We start from the raw sequence: 24,537 nt of genomic DNA, 5'->3' as shown, positions 1-24,537 counted from the left end.
TGTACCCTCATCCAGGTCGTTGATGACACTAAGCTGGAGTTTGCTTCCGTACACAGTAGCGACATTACAACAGCTACAAACAGTCACAGAATTTCCAACAAATTCACAGGTTTTGAGTAGACCTCTATCCCCAAAGTGGAACAGAAAAAGTTCACAGTTGTTTGTTTTAACAAGGACGGTGAATTAACTTGCTACTAAACCAAATAAGTACCAGTGTTAGTCTGCACTCTGCTGGATTTATCAGCAAACTAGTGAAGCTGTGTTAACAAGCCTATCTCTATGCTACTTAGTAGAATGGGAGACAAATCCAGATGTGAAGTGAAATGAACGGGAAAGCTAAGATAAGAATATACTTAAGGGTTCTTACCTGGATTTCTAATTACATGTGTATTCACATTGCTGCCAATACTCTGGTCATTGTGTTGCTAAAAGACACAACCAGAAAAACTCATTGCTAAATACCAAAGTTCATCTGAATTAATTAGAAAAATATCCGAACAAAAGAGTCTACTACAAACAGAAATGCTGCTTGAAGTGTATTTCTGTGTTCCTTATAGTCCTTTATCTCTAATAAAAGAGTTATAATACTTAAATATTTGCATATTTAGAAAGGGTCTGAAAATACTACCTGAGACTCTTGGCGTTTTTTGATTGCATGTTTATACAGTTTGTGCAGCTTTCTGGCATCAAATTCTGTAAACTTAGAGACAAAAATCCACAAATTTCTGAGGAAGGAGAAAAGAGAAGTTATAATTCTTCTAAACACTTCTTTTTCTTGTATTATGCAACAGAATATGGATTTAACTGAAATTACTTAAGAGTGCCTCAGCTAGACACTACTTTGCAAAGCAGTGTCTAGCTGCACAGTATTACCTAGCTGTATTTCAGACATTTGAAAGATTAATTCCTTTAACGCTTTGTCACTTTGTAATATTTAACATTATTTCAGAGAGTAAAATGCATGGAAAGTAGTACTAATCACAACTGTATTTCATAGAATGATTTGTGAAATTGCTTGAAAATCTAGCTATCAGTTTAGGTATCTGAAAGTTTGAATTCTGATTATTTACCACTCAGTAAATAAATATTTAAGTGAAGTAAAGTAAGTAAAAATTCTTCCAAACTTGACTTCTCATGCAGTGTAAGGCATTTGACATACAAGCCTTATTTCATGATAGTATGAGAGAGTTTCACTTAGAGAAATATAACATTCACCAAAATGTAAGACCATGGATCTTTTGTTCTTCGATGTCATATCACCTTATATTTTAAAGGAAAACAAGTAAAGGCAGCAGAAGCATTCTCTGCTAACAGAAGTCTTCAAAAAAATGAAACACTTAACAGGCTTTTCTACATGGATGTGTAGGATATATTTTCAACCATAAAAGACTCAAGTGCACATTCTGATTAAAGTATCTCAAATTGCATTAGCAACTTAACAATGAAAACCATTCACAAACTAACGTATTTTTTTTTTAAAATTGTCACCTCAAAGATACAAATTCTTCTTTCATTTTTTAAATACATCTGCATATATTAGGACAAATACTTTTCTCAATTCACAGTTAATATGTAGTGTGTAATTTAAGAGTATATTTTTAAAAGAATGTAGAATTCTGCAACTCAAAATTACACAAAGTTTACCACAATTTTAGAATTGCCTATTTTTGGCAGGAATTTAAAAACACAACCCCAGCCTCCAAGCTGAAAAAAACAGATCCTCAAAGGTAAGAATGCTTTTTTCCACTACAGTCTAAGAAACAAGTTATCTTGTGTTGGCTTTTAGTCGTGAGATTACTCCACCTACTGGACAAAATGCATTGCTACACAGTATGAAAAAGTTAATCCATTAAAGGTCAGAAACATCTAAAATCATCTTACAGTCTGCTATTTGAAACAGCAGAAATATACAAGAAAGGGAGAACAAGAAATGAAAGAGTCAAAAACTATTCTGCTTCACATAAGCAATGATAGATTTTCCATTTTCAAGAAGAAACATAGAAAATAACTTACTTCCTCCATTGTTTAATTTGTTCAGGATTTGTGTACTCCTTTAGACATTCAGTAATATGATCCCCAATTTTGATTAAACACTGTCTAGTATGTTCCAGCTGCTCTCTTTCAGAAAGGCCCTTCTCTGGTCGATCCAGCTGTTTCAATGCTGCTTTGACAGGCCTCATTCTTTCTTTGCACTTGTAAAATGGAAAAAGCAAATGTACTAAGTGAAAGAAAAAAATTCTAAAACACCACCCACTCTTTACTGTGAGATACATATATATACAGACACAGCCAATGCTGTTACCAGCCAAATGAAATACAAAACTTGCTCACAGTTCTTGAAAATGTTTAAAATGTTTCCTTCAGAAAAAGTGGCAGTTTAAACCTAGCTGGAAATTTACTCCTCTATGAACGCATTAGATTGTATAAAACACAGATATTACGGATTTAAAGCATTAATTCAATACAACAGCTTTTCTGACGATGTGGACACGTTACAACTGGGTTGTACAATAATAGTTGTAACCTCCAGCACAAGCATATATATAGGACAAGACAAACTTTTCAGCACCTTCAAAGCTACACAAACTCAGTGTCAAAATTAAATATGTGTTCAGTACATTTAAAACATTCTGCAACAATGCAACCTGGCATTTAGCAGAGGATCAGCACTGCTTCTATGAGTATTTTTAAAACCTCAGTCCCACGCAGATACTAGCAGAAGCTGTGGTATCTTGAGTGAAGCTGGCTTGTGTATGCCTAGCTTAGTGATGGCAGCACAGATGCAGGTCATGCATGTATTCTTTAATTTTTCACACTTTGAAAAACGTTTTAATAATAAATCCAGATAAAAACAATTAGCACGATTTAAATTCCAGACACTCACTTAGGAATGCTATCCAACTATAACAGCATGGTAAACAGATGAAATGCATATTCTCCTTGTCACAAAGAGACAAATTAGTTAAGCCTGAACAATTCACAGTAGCAATCTCCATTTGAAAGTGTAGTTAAATATGCTAACTAGACTGCATCTGACCATGGCATAATAATAACCATACATTCCAGAACAAAAAGCCCAGGGAAAAAAACATTTTTCTATACCCAGACCCAACCTAAAATTACTCCCAGTAAGGAAAAAAAAAAAAGATGTCTGTATATTAAAAACAATAATAAAAACAAACAAACAAACAAACGTCTGGAATGAAACAGAGTATAACCATTAAGATATAAGCATCTGCAGATAACTCAGAAAGATGAGAGAAGCTGTTCCATTGTGTCCGATCCAGGACACACTGCTGGGTCATACCACTAAGTAATTAAGCAGCTGCATTACATTTTGCATTAGCCATTGCTTAAAGTAGCCTTTAAAAGACATCTTGCAGAATGCACTGCTTAAATATGGAAGTCACCAGAAAAATATTAATGCATGTGGAAATCCGGTGATTTTCTGTCACCCAGCCACACGTCAACCACTCAAGGCTCTGCCTGGAAACAAGTGTGTTAACTGGAAGACAATCTTACTTGCTTGTCACAGCCACCACCCACAACAGTCCCAGTAAGCCGGGCTGGCAGAAACCAACTGTTGAAATATGAATGACAGAACACCCACAGGAAAGTATCTGCTCAAAGAAACTCATTGATACCTTTACAAAGGTCCCAGCTGACCTGTAAAACTTTACACAAAATGTGTGTATGTAGCTTTTTTTCCTCTAATATCGATTCTGTTAGTCAGAAGTAGAGATTAGTAGCAATCTAAGTAATTAGTCAGTACTTAGTCAGCAGTAGAGATTAAATGCAATTCTTGTGGTGTCAGAGGTATTACTTCAGCAAGGTATTTCTAGAAGGCTTTAGCATTTGTTCCTTCCTGTGTCTACTGATTTGAGTCTGCAACAGTTCATGAGGAAGTGATGAAACTTTATTTATCTTACTATCCTGCAAAGAAGAAAGGTGTATATGATAAGCTAAAGCCAGAGACTCCAGCAGTTGCACTGAAGTTCATTCATGTTTGGTATTTAAGAAGCAGGATACTCAAGTTACTCCTGAGGATGTATCCTTACAGCCTATATTCTAAATCTCGTCAGCACTCAGACCACTGGGTTTTCCTACTATCTTGCATAAATACAGTAAACAACAAACTAAAGCTGCTGTAATGAAGACAAAAATTACATTAGTACAGTGTCAGTAACATTCACTGATCTGAGACTTCATTAGCAAAAGATCATCTGGGTTACTGTGCCAAACAAAAGAGTAAAGAACATCAGAAACTGCCATAATTTAGATTACCAAGTATAAGCACTAACTTATCAAAAAGGGACGTACCACACTAAAAGTCTTCTGATCCAGTTCTTCAGATTCTTCTGATATAGGAACTGGTTCACTAGTTGCAGTAATATGAACTGGAGTATCCAACAAAGGAATTTTTTTAGTTTTTTCTTTATTTTCAGATTTGATTTCATTTATCTGAGAACAAGATATAAAAAAATATTTCAGTAAACTTTATTTTGGCTCTGAAATTATCCTGCAGTATATGACAACTCCTGTAGCCACTGCATTCTCTTCAATAGTATCAATAAAAACTATGCTGACATTCAATGACAGTACATTTTACTTTGTCTGTTGGATGGAAAAGGAAAATGGAAAAAACAATACAAGAATTTCTTGCACACACTTGTACTCTCAGTCCAACTAAGATACATATCACTGAAGACATAATCACCCATTTCAAATGCCTGTCCTCCTGGCTTCAGGTAGTAAAAATAAAACTTAAAATGATGTAGAAGACTTCAATGAAATGACAACTGATCAGATCCAAAATACCTTTGAATCTCAAAATCATTCATGTAAACCTAGTGGCCTTTTCTAGTACTATGTAAGATAAGTAAACCTAGTTACCTTATCTTCCTTTACTTCTTTTTCTTTCTGTGTGGAATCTTTTACTTTGTTTTCTCTCTTTTCTTTAGTATCTTTTTCTTTTAATTCTTTCTTATCCTCTTTTTCTTTTTTCTCCCTTTTCAAATCCCTCTTGTTTTCTTTTTCTTTTCTCTCTCTTTTTTCTTCAGCTTCCTTCTTTATACCAGTATCTGGCTCAGGCTTTTCTTCATTTTCTTTTTCTGCTTTTATTTTTTTATGTGGATGTTTCAGTGAAACAATCTTATCCTGCAATATGCAAGCATATATGTCACATCAAACCAAGTTCCTATCTATGCAAGTTTCATAAAACATACTTTTTATTTTGCATTTTTTTCTTTTTGGACATAGATCTAACACCTTTCAAGTAGAACTGAATGTAGCTGCAATGAAAGATGAGAACTTTACACTCACTTCCTTGATGTGACAAAGTACTGATCTGACAGTCATAGTGGGGTGAGAAATTATGTACATTTAACTGAGAATTAACTTAGTATTGTGTCCCTCTAAAAGGCAGTTAGGCTCTGAAGAGCTGAAAACTGTAAGGAAGTAAATCTCACAAAACTGAGGTTACTCAAATGATGGAGATGTTAAAAGATCTCTGTTCTAGTTAGTTTTGCCCCAGTAGCTGTTTACCAATCCCATACTACACATGTACAGGAGAAGCTAACAGAGACACAGCTTTCTGCTCTCCACAGATGTCCTTTACACTAGGCTTAAAAAAAAAAAGTCTTAGTTACAGATTGTGTGATAGGGGCCCATTTAATTACTTGCAGGTGAACAAAATACCATTCCACTGTTGTTCTTAATATTCACTTAGAAGATGTGCGATGGAAACTTAAATCCTTTCAGACATAGAAAAATATGACAGTAAGTAACAAGTGCAGGTGCAAGAATCATTATAATCTTTGAATTTATCTGAATACAGACTGGAAAGGTAACTACAGAACCCACTGCAGAAAAAAACAATGAAATAATGCCTAATACATTAATCCAAACAAGTTACTCAGATGAGTTATCAAGTAATCATCCCAAGCAAGACTTGATCAAGTGACTTGATGAGTGTCTGTTATTAAATATACAAAAGGCAACAACACTCTAGGCACTTTCCAAAAACTTAAGAAGTCCATCAACTGACTAGCAGTGTCTTATATTTTGAGTGGAGATGAACTCCAACACTAATTTTTAAGGAGTCTGAACACTTAGTTTGCTTAGTTTTAGAATTTAGTTACCCATGTTAATTTACTGGGAATTGTGACAACACTTACAGTCATACATTCCAGACAAAGTATTTTATCTGCAAACATAAGCCAGTGTACATTTGATTTTTTTTCTTAATGACTTTACATTTTATTCTTCATAGTGCAGTTTAAATACATACAGGAACACTTCAGTTAAAAAATGAGTATTTTTTATAGATGTATCATGGTTCTTACTAGGGCTGACTCAGTTTTAACTATGTACTCACGTATTTTTTCGTCTAGAGCGAGTTGACAATTATAATGGCTTGTAAATAGTTTTAAATGGTTATATAAGATATTTCAATTTAGTTTACTTTAAACCAAGTAGGAAGTATTTTAATGATACTATAGATTTGCACTGGTTTATTTAAACTCTTCTGTTGTCATAAAATTAGCTTTGACATGACCCTAAAATTTACCTGAATTTTTAACTCTAGTGGTTTCTGTTGTGTGATAAATGTTAGAAATAAAAAGACTCAATACAATAGAAGCAACAGAAGACAAGGTTAAATAGTCTTTTGGTATAATGAAAGCCATGACGTTTAGAGAAGCTTTCATATGCAAGTTTTGAAGTATTATTTATTCTACTCATTCTATTAGAACTCCAAGTTTTCTTCCTGAGCCTGAACAAAAAACTTTATCTGAACAACCATCTGAGCAGCTGTAACGTATTAGCCAGAAACATTAGTTTTACAGTTGTGTGTTACGTTAGGTTTCCCCTTCTAGCAGATAAAATGCTGAAGTCTTTAAAGAATGCTGAAATTCAGCTATGCCACCTGTAATTAGAGCACAAGAATTTCATAATGTAACTTGGAACACTACTCGTCATTCCTGTTACTGATTTATCATTAAAAGAAAATAAATACAGTCTTCCATGTGCTTGTATCAATGCAACATCAACTATGGTGGCTGCAAGAAAAGGACATCCAGGTGTTTCGGTTTTATTACGTTAAGCAGAAGGTAAAATAGAAACTGATACTAATAGGAAGAACTGAAAAGCCACCTTTACTACATGAAAGATACTTACCTTATTATCCTCCTCATCATCTTCATCAGATTTTTCTGAGAGCTGTGGTGAAGAATCACTTTTAATTTCTTCTCTTATTTTTGCAGCCTTTATCACCTTATTCTTCTTAGTTCTTGCTTTCCTCCGCTTTGAATTGCCCTGAATGCAAATTGGTCTCTTTTAATTCATGTCAATTGACAAGCATCTTTGTACCACAGTTGCAAAGAAAAGATGTGTTTTTACATCAGATAGAGAGTTCATTTTATTTTATTGCTACTAACAACCACCACTTTTCTCAGGACTGGAGACAGAGCACAGTGCAACAGTACAGAACATATACAAACTATAAGAGAACAATACAATAGGACTCTCACAGTTAATTTCTTGAGTTAGTCTCACGTAATACGGCTAACAACAGAGTAATACTGCACAAAGAATAAGACCTTAAAATGGATCAGCTGACATGCCAGCATGACAAGTATACTGTTTTATCTTGATAATGAATGCTGAATTTTACTTACTGCACCAGCAAGCCTTTGTGCCTCCTTCCTTGCAAGGTCCTTATTCAGTAATTTAATGAGGTAGTCTGCACGAGTCTGTAGCTGCTTTGCCTGGGGTTTCTTATCTGGATCATCAGGCAAAATCTGAGGAGAACAACAGTAGTGTCACAGCTATGAGTATCTATTATCAAATTTGGAAGATGCTAGCCTGGAGCATACAGAACAGAAAAAGCTGCGTCAAAGAAGGTGTAAAATAATCCACTTTACCTACACCTAGCAAACATACCAGCATACTTGAAGCAATGGAGAATTTTTAAAATGTTCTAATTCCTCTCCAATCATGTAGCTAATGCAGTCTTGGATACTGTCTCACAGTTTAAAACAAAATCAAGAAGCCAGGTTCAGTTTTCTGTTTCCACTCTGATAGTTTATCTAAGAAATTCTCAGCTCCTGTACCAGTCAGTAACAACTTGTGGCTCTGCCTCATTCAGCTTCTATATGCAGAAGTCACTACAGGGTGTTTGCAGATGCCAGAAAGATAACTGTGCCGTTTCAAAACACAGGCAAATTAATGTTAAGGCAGGAGTAGAAACCATTATCAAAGAAACTGGGACACAACACTGGCTCCTCAAATCCCAAAGCTATAGGTTGTTGTCATGACTGTCACAAAGTCTACTTTACCCCAGTCTTTCCCCCGATACCTGGTGCTTGCTACTGCTAAGGAGCTGTTGAACTAATTCTTTCACAGCTATGCTCATGAAGCCGCCTTCTACCTCACAACAAGTGAAGAACCTGGGCATAAGGTGGGGATAGGGAAATCAAGTCTCTAGAAAAACCTCCTTTCAAAAGGTTTGAGAATATAAAACCAGAACATCTAAAATTGACATGGAAAAGATTGAAAATTCAAATGACAAAGGTCCAACCACATGGAAATATAGCAACATAATTGACTGTAAGAAGGTATACTTCATCCAAACACAGAAGACCTTAGAATCTGATAAAATATCACAAGAAGTAAAACTGATGTATACTGTCTCTGCAATTTCAGTTATAAAATAAGCGTTTTCAGTAACTCTTCTTAACCTAAACAAAAAGAGACCTTGATGAAATGTTTTAGATGACATACCTTCTGTGTCAAACTGAGATCAGGATCCATTTTTATCATTTCCCAGCTGCCATAACCATATTCATAGATGCCTATTAAGAGATTGGAATCATCTTCCTTACCCCAGTCTATATCAAAATGAGCAGCTTTGGTGTGACACGGGATGACGTATCTAGCAGAAATAAATTAGAAAGACAAGTAAATGATTTTTACTTCTGAAGCTGAGCAAGGGAGAAGGGAACATACCAAAAGCCATGTAACTACATTTATTTTCTCTGCCAAGATGTTGGTTCATTTGGGAAACTAATCGAAACAGTTATTTTCTCAACATTTCTATAAAATGGTTACTGAAATCAGCACTGAAATATGTTTTAAACCTGGTCAAGCCTAAAATATGAAGGACAGACATCTGTCTTTGGCCATGAGCTGCATCAGAGTTGCCTCAAATATATAACCGCAAATAAAAGCATACAACACCATCCAAGTGTGACTGCTAACTAAATGGATAGTTTAGGGATTGTGATACACAAGGTGGCAAGGTGAAAAAGTTCAGACTGCTATGCTTTGGCAGATACTGCTTTCCCCTCAAGAAGACATGACACATACAGCAGCTCCTCAGCAAGCCTGAATTGTAGCCCTCATTAATATTAGTAAACTGAACAGTCTTCAGTGAATACAATTGAGAAGCCAAAGCTTGTACTAGCTTCTAGGGCATGGAAAGAAATAACACACAGATGTGGAGCAGGCTACTGCTCCCACTCCTTAACAGGGAATAGATGGAATGCTGACACAATGCCTTCTGAGTCAAGGTAGTCTGAAAATAGTTAATAAAACTTGAAAGATTTTCTACATTACTACTTCCTTTGAAAAAAAAAAATCAATACCTTTTTCTTTCTTCTGGATCTGAAGGAATAGATTTGTGCAGTGGTGCCAGCTCTTCTTCATGAGAGATGACTAGCTTTGCATTCACCTGCACTCCTGAGATTCGGAATGTTGGGCCTTTAACTTTCCCAAGTCTACCTCCTTAAAATGAATCACAAAGCTATTAAAATATTTATCTTTATGAATGTCATCCAGAAAAAAAATTAAAGAAACAAGTAAGATTGATGCAACAAATTTTCAATTATACCAAATGACCTTTCTTAACCAAACGCTTGAATAAAGCTCCAAAATCAAGGTTTTCCAGATAACAGATTACTTTTAAATTTTACGGTAAAGTAAAACTATACTGCATCTTCTAATGACAGCTCACACACAGAAAGGGAAAAGAACCAGAAGTCATCTTATTGTAAGATCCCTTCTTATCACCATCCTGCATGCCAACATTTTTGTTTATACTTCCCCATGTTTCCTGTTATAATGAGAAACCAAGAACATGATTCAGAGCCTTTGACATGTTTGATTGCCACCCAAGCCCCTTGAACACATTGTACCTGCTCTTTCTTGTCCAGATGAACTGTCCTTTAAAGCTTTAATGCATCCATTATGTACAAGCTCTCCCAAACGTCTAAGGTCTGTCTCTGATTTATCAACTAGCTCAGCATCTCTAGCCACAGCATCTAACCTGCAATAAAACAAACACACACTTTAATAACTCTGAAACCTTAGTAATTGTGAATGACTCCTTCGGAGTCTGAAACCAGAGGAATGATCAGCTACCAGTCACCAGCACTTGCTACTCAGTGCACAATTTGATTTAAAAAAAAAAAAAAAAGTCAGTCATTCCAGTCTTAGACGTCAATACAAGAAGAACTGTAAAGTGCCCTAACCCTATAGTGTTGAGTTAAATTACGGTGTATTTATTTAAAAAACAGTAATTATATACTCATATGAATATGTTCATATGGACTACAAATATTTTTAAGGAAAATCAGGATGTGAAGCTTTTCTTAAAATAGAGAATAACAAGAAAAGCTTAAAAATAAGGACTGACAACAAGTAAAACGCAAAAGAGCTTTCATAGTCACAGTGGATAAATTGATAGGCTTTCAACAGGTCATCAAACAAGATAACTGAATGACTATTACCAGTGTACACTAAACAAGACAGAAGATCAAGTATAACGAAAGGAATTAAATAAGACTTGAAAATGGAGACGTTTTGTGGCTGTTGGCAGGCGTTTCATACACGAAAAGGGGGAAGATATGAAGTTAAAGTCATGTTATATTCAAAGCAAAAGACTAGACACTGTATTTTCTCTTTAGCCTAAGGTTTCTTTATGTATTTTTCTAATTTTTATGAGAACGAGGTTCCAAGTTGCTACACAAATAATACTCACAAATTTACCTTTCAAGAGGGCCACCAAATTTCTTGTAACTCTTGATAAACCTAGCAACAGAAAATAATTTTGCCATTTAGGTACTAAGATTAATAATTATATCAATACAATATTATACAGACAACGGGGGAAAAAGCAAAACAAAAAGAGAGTAGGACAGCCTAGCATATCCACATAACCCAAAATATGTCAGTTATCTTTGTTTCAGAACATATGTAAATAAAACAATAGAGGTAGAATTTATTTTAGAAATTGCTTTATTAATTTCACAACACAGAAGATTCAGCTGCTGGATGTGCCTTATTAGAAAAACTTCATGTGGATTCACAGTGAATTGAGATTTTTAGATATCTTGTAATGCCTTACACAGTTAAAGGAGCAAATATGACATGAAATATACTCTGTAGGAACAGCTGGAGAGAAACTAGAGCTACCTGGGAAAGAAAGGAAATTAGATAAATAAAAAATAAATAAAAATAGTTAAAAACCCAAGAAATAAAATTTCCTCAACAATCAAGGCCTCAAAATACTACTGCAAGCACAAGAATAACCTTGAAAAAAGTGGCAATTTGCTATGTTGTTAGATTAAATGGAAAGGCAAAAGAGACCTTTAAAATGTATTTCTCTAACCAAAAATACTTTGAGAGCTTTACAGCATTCAAGACAAAAACACATAATTAAATTTCAAAAGCAAAGTAGCATTTTCACAAACCCAAAAAGGGAAAACAAAACATCTCCTCATACCAATAAAATATTTTAGCACCAAATATTGAAAGGACCTGCTGTACAAGATTCAAATAGGATTTTATATTTTTTTAGTTTAAAAAAGCATGATATAACATTAATGCTATTAGTGCCAAGAAGCTTAAAAATAAAATAAAATCTACTCAAATTTTTGTAGTTGTTATCAAAAATATTTACATACTCCTTCAGCACTGCAGTTTTTATATAAAATGCTGGGAAGCAGATTATTTTGCTTACATATTAAAAGAAAAGCTCACCCATTATAGGAACTGGTTTTTGAAATGAATGTCTTCATGGGTTGCAGGAACAAACAAGTTTAGAACAACCAAGAATACTTTTAAAACCTAATCTGATCCCTCATCAAGATGGGTTCAAATTCTTGCCATGATGGTTCACCAAGTCAGTACCAGAAAAGTACACAAGGTAAACCATTTAATGCCTAGAATAAAAACATCGTCAAAGAAATTCAGGACAAACAGAACACCTTCTGTACTTTCAAATTCTACACTAATTATAATTTTTAAGATGTCTTGCCTCTTTAGTGTGTGTGTCCCTCCCATATCTTACCGCCTGATCTCTGCATCACTAAATCCTTTAATATTTTCTCGAGGAATAGTTCGTGGTCTTCCACGTTTTTTTGGCCGTTTTCTTTCTGAGATGGAGTCACTATCAGATCCAGAGTATCTTCTGCTCCTACTGCGCCTCCCTTCGCTTCCGTTAAAGCTGATCTGGAATTTCACAATAAGCAGTTCAAAGCTACATGATTAACAAACATAGGTAAAGTTTTACCTAATCTGTCAAAAACACGTTTAGAAAAGGAAGGGAAAAAAAACACAACATAACTGCAACAACCACTCCCAATAATCAAACTAAACAAAGAGCAACATAGAAGTACAAGTCAGACAGAACCAAGAGACACCTGTTTTGCACAGTTTCTCATCCTTGGGAGCATGTATATTTCTTCAAGTTCTTTTTGTCTTTCCTCCTCTTCTATTCTTCGCCGCTGGACTTCTGGAATGATTTCTTCCCAATTTCTTGAATTTCTTTCTGGTTCCAACTCAATATCATCTTCATCCATATTGGAAAAGTTGGCCACCTTGTATATCAAAATATATATATTTTCATCAAATCAATACATATGTTTATTTGAAATTGACTTAGCAACTAATATTTTAAGAAAACAAAGTTCAAGATGGCATATTTTATGCATTTATATATTCTATATATGCTATTGTTTTATAATACATGTAAAATTTCTACATTAAAAATGCTCCATGAAACACTGTCTCCAATGAAAATATTTTTATTCGCCTATGAAAGAGACACAAACTTCACACAACACAGGCTGAGAGAAGATGAGATTCTCTCTCCTTTTAAAAGCTGCCCAACACAGACATATAATAACAAAACACCTCCCTGATAGCTGTATGATTGTTGTTTAACTTCCTTCAAAATGGAGCTAATAACTTTGAATGCCTGAGTTAATGGGAAACTAAAATAATATAAAACTAACCAAACATTAATACTGTAGAAATCAAAATATGTTACAAACTAATGATCAGCAGGTGTTATTTAATAAGCCACTGATCTAAAATATGTCATGCTCAACTTTTTTTTTCCCACTTAGACTATAATATGTTTAACTGATAACACTTAAAATATTTGGCATTCAAGTTTACTTCAGGGTTAAAATTTATTTCCAGTAGTAACTAAGAAATGCAAGTTTTATATTTTGCATTCAACAATACCATAGCTGCTTAACAACTAAGGCAGTAAATAAACCACAAAACCACCTAGAATTTTAATTGCTACACATTCATAAATATCTCTTATTTTATTAGCAAAATACATCATGTATTTGTGAAAGTTTATCATGATTGCAGGCATCCTGTATAGGTGAAAAGACATTTTATTATATATAATTACTCTACTTCATAAATATGAAGAAATGGATAGGTACATAACAGAAAAATGGTACATTTATAAATGAAAGTGTAACTATGGCAGGAGGGAGGGAAAATAGCACTACCTTGAACTGTGAAAGCAACTCATCTCCTACAGTTAATGGACCTGGCTCATTTTCCCGAGTTTCAGCCCTCTTCAAGATTTCATCTATATCCATTTCCTAAAGAAGAAGAAGAAGTTTCCCTTTACAATAAAATAATTCATACGTATTGTCAATTGTTTTATCTATCTCGTTCAGAAACACTGTTTACCTGGGGCTCCTGTTCTTCCCCTTCAGGTTCTTTAAAAAGTTCCTCAGCACCAAACTTCAAAATTGCTGACAACTCCTCCTTATTAAATGGTGTTGAGCTAAAATAAAGGATTTTTCAGGAAAAACATTTTACTTTACTAACCTGAAAAAGTTCTTTATAATCATGCATCAATTAAGCTTTCATTTTACTGTTAAATAAAAACCATAGATATAGGTATTTGAAACATGTATTTAATATGCAAATTAAAATCTATAAAGACAATATACTTTACACGTTTACTTACTTAACGTTAATTTGCCATTCATTAACCAAATTAAATAACTTACATTTTACTTAACTGGCAAATATACAAAGGTTAAGCTGTTATGGAAATAAATACAGATATACCTTGAAGGAGTAGAGCCTGTATGCAGTACAGTTTTCCCTGTAGTATCCATTCTCTGAATTACCAAATGATCTAACACCATCTTCTTCTTGGCTCTTTCAAGAATATCTTCTTCTACTGATCCTTTTGTAACTAGCCGATAAATATTAACCTGTGTATATTTTAAAATAAAAGTAGCCAACAATAAGGAGAAATCTCAGTCTTCACTACATATCCTCTTAATTTATTGACTGATTTAAAATACAAAATACTAGTTCAATCATGCTCCCTCAGTCTTTACATAAGCACTCTTTAAAAAGAGAATAAACTCTTAGTCCTGTCTTTTTTAAACTTCAGTTATTTGGCACAAGCACTGCTACCAGCAAAACTGTCACTTTCCCAATTATTACTGTATGTCTTCTGCAAGACAGAAACCTGAAGAGAACTAAGAAATACTTAAGCAAAGGTGATGTGCCTGATATAGCAGTTATTTTCTGAAGTGACGTGATGTCAGTGAATTTGGGACAGACATGACCACAACACTTCTCCCTGTCCCACCCATATACCACATCTGTCATATCAGCCCTCCCTATGGGGAGATTTAAAAAAACAGAAATTTAAATGAGCATTACTACATTTTTGGACATACACAGCAAGTTTAGTTACTGTTAAAAATACATGAAGACTGAATGGTGCAGACAGAGTGGACACCTATGGTACAGAACCCTCCTTCAGGTTTGGAGCTTAAAGCTGGATACACAAATTGTCTGGTGAGAGGGCTGGAAACCATGCCTTATGAAGACTGGCTGAGGGAACTGGGGTGGTTGAGTCTGGAGGAAACTGAGAGGAGACCTTACTGTTCTCTACAACTACCTAAAAGGAGGTTGTAGTGAGGCTGGTGTTACTCTCTTCTCCCAGATTACTAATGATAGAACGAGAGGAAATGGCCCCAAGCTTTGCCAGGGGAAGCTTCAATTGGATATTAGGAAAAATTTCTTCACTGAGATAGTGGTTAGGCAATGGAGGTGTTTAAAAAATGAGCAGATGTAGCACTTGAGGCTATTGGTCCAGTGGTTAGGGCAATGTTGTGGTGAAGGCTGGACTTGTTCCTAGAGGCCCTTTCCAACCACAGTGATTCTGTGAGTACCTGTTTCTTCTGTCCAATTCTATGGGCTCTAGCCTGTGCTTGCAGATCATTCTGTGGATTCCAGTCAGAATCAAATATAACTACAGTGTCAGCAGATGCCAAATTGATACCTAATCCTCCAGCTCTGGTAGACAGTAAAAAGCAGAAGTCCTGAAATAACAAAATAAGAGTTTTTTATAAACAATAGTTGTCATATTCTTAAAGGAACCAACATGACACTTTTTTACATAGTCTGTGGCACAGACTATAAAATCATAATACTACCAATTCCTATTATTCTATAGTTACTAACTAACTATTCTATAGTTAGTTTCTTCTAGTAGTATAAAACAAACATTCATGTATATTTCTTTCATACATAGTTACTGACTCCTCAAGGCTTAAAAGGAAGGAACATCCTAGATGATGATCACTGACCAAAAAATCCCAACTAAACAAAAGACTGGCCCAAAAGTCCTATTATTTAAATCCTCATAGGTTACAAGTCCTTCTCCCACACCCTCTGCCCTAAGCCCTGGAAGACTAATTAGCCATGCCAGAGCAGAGAAGACACTTGAGCCTTCAGGTAACTAGGTAAGAGACAGGAAGTGAAAGTCTTCTGCCAGGTTCAGTGCTGTGAGCAATATGAAAATGGGATTAGCATCCAAGGGAAAAAAGCCTGTAGATGATATAGAATTATTTGTTCAGAGACAACCATGAAGGACTGTAGAAGGATCCTGGGACATATAATAAAGCAGCATACGAAATTCAAGATAAAGTAAAACAGATTAAAAAAAATAATCCAGATTTTCAGTACAGTTAAAGGAAATAGTGAGCCATTACAGTCAGGAATGAGTCCAGAGAACTGTGTTAGAAATTTCCATGTAGCTCTTAGCTCAGTAATAGCCAAATGTTCTGAATTTTTAGGAAAGGAAGAAAAAAAGTAAAACTGAGAACGTAATTTGTTGCTGCACAAATGCATAGTTCGCCTCCATTTCTGAAATGCATGAACTTTAAATTCCTCTTCATGCCAAGGTACAGTGTAACTGCAAAGATTTCTCAAAACGGCAACAATGTATATACTAGAAATTTGAAACAATTAACTTCTGTATTTAACAAGTATCTGATATTATGGAGTTAAGTCCTTCTCCCTCTATGGTAGCAGAAATAAGCTCAGCAGCAACTGACATATGCTATGCTTCAATTACTTTTTTAAAAACACCAAACAATCAAAACAATCTTCTGTCTCCAAAATCTGCCAGGATAGGAGAAAAGATTTAAGCTGATCAAAGGTGTGGCATAGCTTGCATATACTAAATAAGCTACAAATTTTCCAACTCAGAAAAGAAAGAATCTGTACGAGGCACCTATATATTCACAGGTTGATCACAAAGAATGGCTCCAAGTCAGACCTTTGCTATTTCTTGCAGGCAAGTTGCAACAATTAAAGACAACTGAAGGCAGATTTGGAATAATTAAAGACCGTGGTTCATGGAAGGAAATACACAAGTCACTTCTGTCAATTGCCAAAGGGTGTTTTTGATGCCAACTGCTTGTGTAAATTCAATATTCTTGTAAACATTGTTAGGTTCTACACAGCAATGAAGCTGAAATTAAATTTCTGCAGCAGCTACACAGTAATTAAAATGACTGATAAAGTGCTTTAAAAAAAAATATTATAGCTACACAACGGATTCAATACTATTGATATATTCCTCAATTTTCTCAGCCTTCATTTTTTGTGCAGTTTTTTTCAATTTCTTGGGAAAAAAAAAAATATTCCTCAGGGAAAAAAAAAAACCATACCTCAGATCCTTCTGCATTAAAATGATCCAGTGCTTGTTTCCTCAATTCCCCTTTTATTGATCCATCAAGTCTCTAAAGAGATCAAATACTGCAATTAAAAAGTAATTCTCATACGACATTTACATTCCAAGCAAGCCAAACTCTCAACTGCCAAAAACGTTATGTGAAGGAAAAAACGAGTAACGCAACACGTCACGCACTTTTTTAACTACTTTCATTTAAAAATACTCTTTAGTGTATAACAATTGCCAGTTTTTCTGCTTGCTTAAGCAAAGTGGCAAAGAACACACAATCACAAACCACAAAGTTGGAACAGACCTCTGGAGGTCACCTACTCTAACTCCCCTACTAAGACAGGCACAGCTAAAGCAAGTTTCTCAAGCTCATGTCCATGTATTTTGAGTATCTCAGAAGATAGAGATTTCATAACCTATGGACAACTTGCTCCAGTGCTGTCACCCTCAGAGTAAAGAAGAGATTAGTCCTATATTCAGGATGAAAGCTTCTCAGCCACCACCATGGAGATTCTTACCTGAAAGGGAAACTGACGATACTTCAGATACTCTGCTAGGATGTCCAGCATCCTCACCATCTGTGAGAAAATCAGAACTCTGTTGCCACGTTCTCGCAGACGGATCAGTAGCTTGTCAAGAAGGATTAGTTTTCCGCTGCTACGTATTAAATACTACAAAACCCAAGAAATAAATATTACAAACTAAGTTCATCTCAACACTAATACACACTATAGCTGGTTAGGCTTTCATTTAAGGTTTGCTTTTCTTTATGCTGCTGTGGGAGGAAAAAAAATGAGGCAAATTTTGACATGCCCTAAGAATTTCATAGTTTAAAATGTGCATACAATATATAGTCTCCTAGAACTAAAAAAACCCCAACCAAACAAAAAAAACGCAACCCAAATTCATGTAACCATAAGAAAAAAATGCTACATAAAATTATTGGTATGAAGCATTAATTGAACATGGAACTTTACTCTGATTTTAGTTGTTAAATTAAAAAGTGACATTACCTGTAAGGCTTCCTGCTTATTATAGAATTCATTATCATCTGGTGGTTTAATGAGGTAGCAATGGTTACAACATTTCTTGAGTTCCATCATGATGTTCAAAAAGCCTGAGGTACTGCCTTTTGAACCTTTACTGAGGGCTTTATAATTCCTGGTTAAAATCCACCTGTGATATAAGATGTAGCATGTTAACTGTATACGGAAGCAAAGCAGTTGTAAGCTCTCAAAATATAAACAAGTTAAAGAAAGAAAAAGCAGCTCCCAAAAGAATTTACAAACATCCAGAAAAAAGAAGCTAATGAATAGACCTTTGACCAGTGTAATTCTCAAGTCTTTCCTTCATAGAATTTTATTGCTGTGAAACCCTAGAAATCTCAAGCAACCTCAAGAAAAACTCTAGAAATCCACTATAAAAAACATTATACTTCAGTAAATTGCATGTAAACATATCACTAAACAACACAAATTTAAAAGTGTTTTAACTTACTTGTAATATTGCTTCTGCAATGCACTCATTTCCATCCTCAAAATTTGTTCAACCTTAGCAGGTAAAGACTTTTCTACATCTTTTTTAACTCTTCTCAGCAGAAATGGTTCAAGTTCTTTGTGAAGACTTGCATAACCATACTCTCTCCCTTTGCCATGCTCCTCTTCAAAATCTTCCCAGGAGGAAAACCTTCAACGTAATAAAGAATAAGTGCAAAATAGAAATGTACTGTGAATGACCTACAAAAGCAGAATTCAAGACAGACAACAAAACCATGGAATGTGTATAAATATACCACAAGAATCTACACACATCTGGATCTCTTCCCCACTCCCTTCTGTTTAATTTATCCAGTTTCTGAATTTTCATCTCACAAGCAATTCCTCTGTCAGTAAATAGAAGAGTGGATTTTTTAAAAAAACTGTTTACAGAACGAAAATTACTGAATTTTAACTTTCCCAGTGGAAAGTCAACATTTTTCTTTTTCTGCAAGGAAAACAATACCTGGATGTTTGCAAAAATGCCATTATTACATTTATCATTAGCAGCATGCAAAACCAGCTGCATGGCTGGAGGGTGTGCAAGAGAACAAGACACCACTTAATGTACATTTTGCAGCTTGTATGGCTTAACTGGAGCTATCTATCTGTGCTAACAGACTAGGATAACGGACTTCATGATCAAATGAGGAATGGGTACTATACCCTGGTGGCTTTGCTTGTAACATTCTGAAGAAGTGAGTACAATCCATAGCTCAAAGCAGATGCAGCTATGGTGCTCGGTATTTACAAGAAGTCTGACAGGATCATGTTCTCACACAAGATCTAATTTATCTTGGCTATAAACTGAGGTCAGTACAAAATAAGGTCAATACAATAAGCCTACTGCATGCAAACCGTATGGGAAAAGCAGCTATCTGACTAAACTACAGGTTATTTGGCACCTTGGTACAAATTTGTCTTCATTAATAGTACAAACACAGAAAAGATCCCATTCTATTTCATGAGAATAAATCCCTACAATTTTCCTCTTAGGCCTTTTTTCCAGGTTCTACCCAGTACATGAATCCATTATTTTTGTGGACTGCTAAAATGGAAAAAGGTGGCAATTGCTCCCACAGTTACTTATCAGAAGCATCATGAAAAATATCTGCATCTACTTTATGCAAAGTATTTAAATTGTCAGTATGATTCTCTGCCTGTATTGATTCTTAAATCACTACATTATGTCACAATTACAAAATTAACACAAAAAAAAGTTAAAAAGAATAACGTAAAAATCTTCCTTACTTTTCTGGCATGATGAAGTGCAACAGGGACCAAAGCTCTTTGAGGGAGTTTTGCAGAGGGGTTCCAGTAATAAGAAGACGGTGGTTAGACTTGAAGTCTATTAAAGTCTTGTACAGAAGAGAGTCGTCATTTTTTAAACGATGAGCTTCATCAACTCCTATGAATGCCCAATTCAGACCACCAAGGAATGACTTAAAGAAACGGAGGAGATAAAAACAGCTATAAACACCACCACTTCTTTTCTTATTTTAATAGAACATGGACAGCAGTATGGTTTTACTACTAATTATGGCTTTTGCATTTGCTGGATTTAATGAAAAGCTGTTCAAGCATCCCAAGAGAGTATAAATTAAGTTTAAAGTGAAAAACAAACGGCCAAAAGTTTGACAGCCATTAATTTTTACATGACAGGAATATCACTGTTGACCTTTTCTTCCCAGCATGTATAAATAAATACGGTAAAAATATTTTGCTTCTTGACCATCTTAAAAATATTGTTAGAAGGATTAGCAATAACGCTGTGTGCTACCACTATGGAGACAGTATTAATACATGCACACATACTACTGTTGGCATAATGACACCAAAAAACTATTGTATTTCAGAAGCCTGCATCATGTTTGAGGCTACAGGCTGGGTTCTTCTTCAGTTCCTGATGGTCACTCTTGAGGACAGGAGGAGATTATTATGGCAATAAGAATCCCAAGCAAACTGGAAAAGGTGTTACCCACTTAAAGAAATTTAAAAAGCTGAAAACATCACCACGTATACAGAAAATCTAAAAGTGCTTAAGAAATCCCAGTAAACCCACCCACAAAAGAAAAAAAAAACAAAACAAAACCCACGCAAAGCATGCATTGTCACTACCTTCAAAAGCAAACGCTATCACACTTTTCCTAAACTTAATGGCCCACAAACCAAACACATGCAACTCTAATATTTAGAGCTCTATACTGGAGATCATTTTTTTATCTCCCAGAAGAAGAATGGCTACCTTATCCTTCAGCAAAATTTCATATGTTGTTAGAAGAATGTTAAATTTTAATCGTTTGGTCTGCGGGTGCATCCATTCATGAGTTCTTATCTGCAAAAAGAATCAAGAGAAACAGGGTCTTGTTGAGTGGCATGAATCTACGTGTCGCAGCAATGTGAATGTTTAATGACATAACAATATGATCACAAACCAGAAGCACAACATATTAACATTTAAACTTGTCTAAGCACTCCAAAAATATTTTGTTCAAGCTTCTGTATAAATAGCAAAGAATTTCTATAAAAAACTTAATGGATAAGATTATTAACGTTCAGAAAACACGTTAACAAAACAAACCACCGTCCTTTCAGGGAATAAATTAAGATCATGACTGGTTTGCTTACATATTTATTTTAATTATATCCACCTAAATCATCATATGGCAGAAGATATTTATTTTTCAAATGCAATACTAAATTTTTAATCCTGTTCAATATTCAGCAGTAAGTCTTTCACACACATTTACATAAAATCAAAATCTAAGCTTTCAATTTGTATCTTGAATAACTAGTGTTTCACTAAGTATTTGCTCTGTCCTAACCAAAATACCAGAGATTAGCAGAAGATAGGAATATGAAGAGAGCTTGTTTATCTACAAGTTTTTCCAGCGATAAAGAGAAATACTCACCATATTTCTGCTAGTTATATCCCCTAAGTAAACCACAGCATTCATCTGAGGAGCCCAAGTCTGTATCTCTCTTTGCCAAGATGTCAAGGTGGAAAGTGGCACAACCAGCAAGAAAGGCCCATACAATTGATGTTCATGAAACAAGTAGTTCAGAAAAGAAATTGTTTGTATTGTTTTACCGAGACCCATTTCATCCGCAAGAATACAGCTATTTCCTCTTAAAAAAAAAAAATAGGGGAGAGATTGGAGAAGAAATTATCTTCTGAGCATAAAAGCTACTCATACAACTTTTCAAGATTTTGCAACTTTAAGATATGTTGCAACTATACATCTGGAAGTTTATTTCTATTGTTCTTCCATAAAACAAATTTCCACCACCCCACACTTGGTGCTTGAATTAAATTAACAAAAAGCTTGCAAGCATTCCTCACTACTCTAATTTTAAAAGTAAAACACTAATGTTCACATTTCAGAAGAGTTTGGGTTTTCTGGTTTTAACTCTTTCAGGTTTGTTTTTTAAAAACTATGACTTACTCCCCTAGGAAATTAAAAGCAAAGCAACAATAAAGCTTATCTGTTTTTTGAGAATAGCCATGGAATTATAAGCTTTGTTACTCCTCAGAGCAAAACCACTCCCTTCAGACCTCTACTTTGAGTTTACTGTGTGGAACCCATCATCATGAATAAAAAATACAGAAAAAAAAATTTTGAAGTTTTACAAATGCTTACAATTTACACAGAGGAAAACTTTTCAGACTACACTTACTTGCACCATGAGTGAGCAAGCCAATTCAATCCATTTAACTGATAATCTCGTAACTCTAACCCTTCATGTCCTCCAATGTAAGATGGTTGTTTCTTTAATGCAACAAACCTTGGCCTCTGTTTTAGAACCTGTCAAAAGCAAATTGATCATCAGTTGTACTACTGACTGAAGTGACGTAAATGTCTTCTTACGGAACAAACAGCAGTACTGGGTCACCAAGTCTAGACTTTATCCATCGATGAAAACTAGGCTGTATAATGCCACCAAGGAATTTGGAAGTTGGAATCAGTTTGATTGCTGATCTACATTTCACAACAGGAGTGACATAATCTCACTCAAAGTCTACTTTTAGAATAAACTACAATAATAAACAGGCCCGTCTCTGAATGCCAGTAAAAACACAGGAAACTGGGAAATACAAAAAAGCTACTCTTAGTAGTGATATTTTCCATATAAATTGCTACACATCTTTATGACTACTCTGTCATTTTAAAATGAATTAACTCTGAATTTTAAAAAAATATTTCACAATATTTATCTTACCGCTAGATTCATAGAAGATTTTCCACATTTTTTTCTGTCACAACTGATATGGTGTCTTGAACCTGGCCAGCAGCTAAGCCACCACCTTACTCACTACTAGCTGCTTACTCACTACCCACCCCAGCAGGACATGGGAGAGAACTGAAAGGGTGAAAGTGAGCAAAACTTGTGGGTCAAAATAAAGAGTTTAATGGGTGAAGCAAAAAAAAACCAACCAACCAAACCAAAAACCCGCAACTGAAAAAATCCCACAAATGAACTCACCAGCAGACTTATGAGCAGCAAGTCTCCAAACAACAGCCACTTTCACACACCCTGCTCAGCCCACCCAGTTTTATAGCCAAGTGCAACATTAAATAGCATGCAATATCAAGTTGGTCAGTTGCTGTCATCTGTACTGGCTATGTTTCCTCCCAGCCCCTTGCCCACCCCCGGCATGGTGAGGAGGGCAAAGCAAGAAACAGAGAAGGCCTTGATGCTGTGCAAGCACTGTTCAGCACTAGTCAAAACACTGTTCAGGTCACAAATACAAAGAACAGCCCATACAGGCTGCTATGAAGAAAATTAACTCTGTCCCAGCCAGACCTAGTAAAACTGCTTATAAATCCACTGCAAATCATGTACTCACCTTGCAGTCCTTAAAGGGAGTGGTCTTGGACTGATTTCTGCTAAAGTACTCATCAATGCGTGCCTGAAACTTTTTGGCAATGAGAGCACCATCTTCCCAGCTACATTCTGAATAAGGCAAACCTTGCCATTTACAATAGTAGTCTGGATAACCAGCCGCCGATTTCTGATTTGAATGAGCTGCAGAAATGTACAAGAGGTATCTGATCACCATTTTACTTCTGTATCTCATGAAAACACTCATCTTAATTAATAAGACAACATAAGCTAGCTTCATAGCACAGACAGCATGACAACTTTTCCCTTTGCAGTTTTGCTTTGGATTAAAAAGTTAGCAATGTTCATAATCTAAATTTCGTAACTACAAATGAACAGGTAAACAGCGAGCATGCAGAATTCTCAGCACTGCTTTCTATCCACAGGTTTACAACTTACCAATTATTCTTTCCACTATCTGATATTGTTTATGTAGATCATCTGTAAGCTCCTGCTGGCAGTTGTAATATTCCACATCTTCTGGAGAAGCATTTTTCAGCCTGTAATGGGGATGAATTTACAATATTTACTACACTGTATAGTTCTAAAACTGAGAAACTTTGGCAACTCCAAAGCTCTGAATGTAAGCATCACAAGAATGTTGCTTAGAGTGCTTCTTTGAAGAGACAACTTAAAAATTCTTACTACAGAATTGTTGCAACTGGTCTACGTGCCTCCTTATTAATGACTCAGAATGCTTAACAAGAGATACAGTTAGTACAGCTAAAGTTGATAACAGTCATGCAGTTAGTACAGAATACCTGTTCTCAACAATAAATAGTATTCATATAATAATAATAATATTCATAT

The 24,537-nt window shown here is 35.1% G+C and overlaps 1 protein-coding gene across 1 annotated transcript; it reads right to left on the bottom strand.

The window, feature by feature from the left end:
- Positions 1 to 353: 353 nt before the first annotated feature.
- On the bottom strand, positions 354 to 24,222 carry CHD1 (chromodomain helicase DNA binding protein 1). Its single transcript, XM_008947079.1, has 27 exons — positions 24,127 to 24,222; positions 23,693 to 23,871; positions 22,522 to 22,649; positions 21,756 to 21,972; positions 21,089 to 21,178; positions 20,095 to 20,285; positions 18,806 to 18,994; positions 18,322 to 18,484; positions 17,827 to 17,979; positions 17,295 to 17,366; positions 15,510 to 15,659; positions 14,386 to 14,534; positions 13,999 to 14,095; positions 13,812 to 13,907; positions 12,702 to 12,878; positions 12,350 to 12,510; positions 11,047 to 11,088; positions 10,194 to 10,324; positions 9,645 to 9,783; positions 8,782 to 8,932; positions 7,677 to 7,799; positions 7,177 to 7,314; positions 4,894 to 5,157; positions 4,321 to 4,461; positions 2,014 to 2,192; positions 629 to 725; positions 354 to 425 (listed from the first exon to the last, which is right to left on the bottom strand). The coding sequence occupies exons 4-27, from the start codon at positions 21,942 to 21,944 to the stop codon at positions 354 to 356; spliced, it is 3,354 nt and encodes a 1,117-aa protein (XP_008945327.1). The 5' UTR covers positions 21,945 to 21,972; positions 22,522 to 22,649; positions 23,693 to 23,871; positions 24,127 to 24,222.
- Between the last annotated feature and the right edge of the window lie 315 nt (positions 24,223 to 24,537).

Source organism: Merops nubicus, unplaced genomic scaffold (assembly GCF_000691845.1).
Source record: "Merops nubicus isolate BGI_N331 unplaced genomic scaffold, ASM69184v1 scaffold629, whole genome shotgun sequence".
Lineage (NCBI taxonomy): Eukaryota > Metazoa > Chordata > Aves > Coraciiformes > Meropidae > Merops > Merops nubicus.
This window is presented reverse-complemented; position numbering and strand designations above follow the sequence as displayed.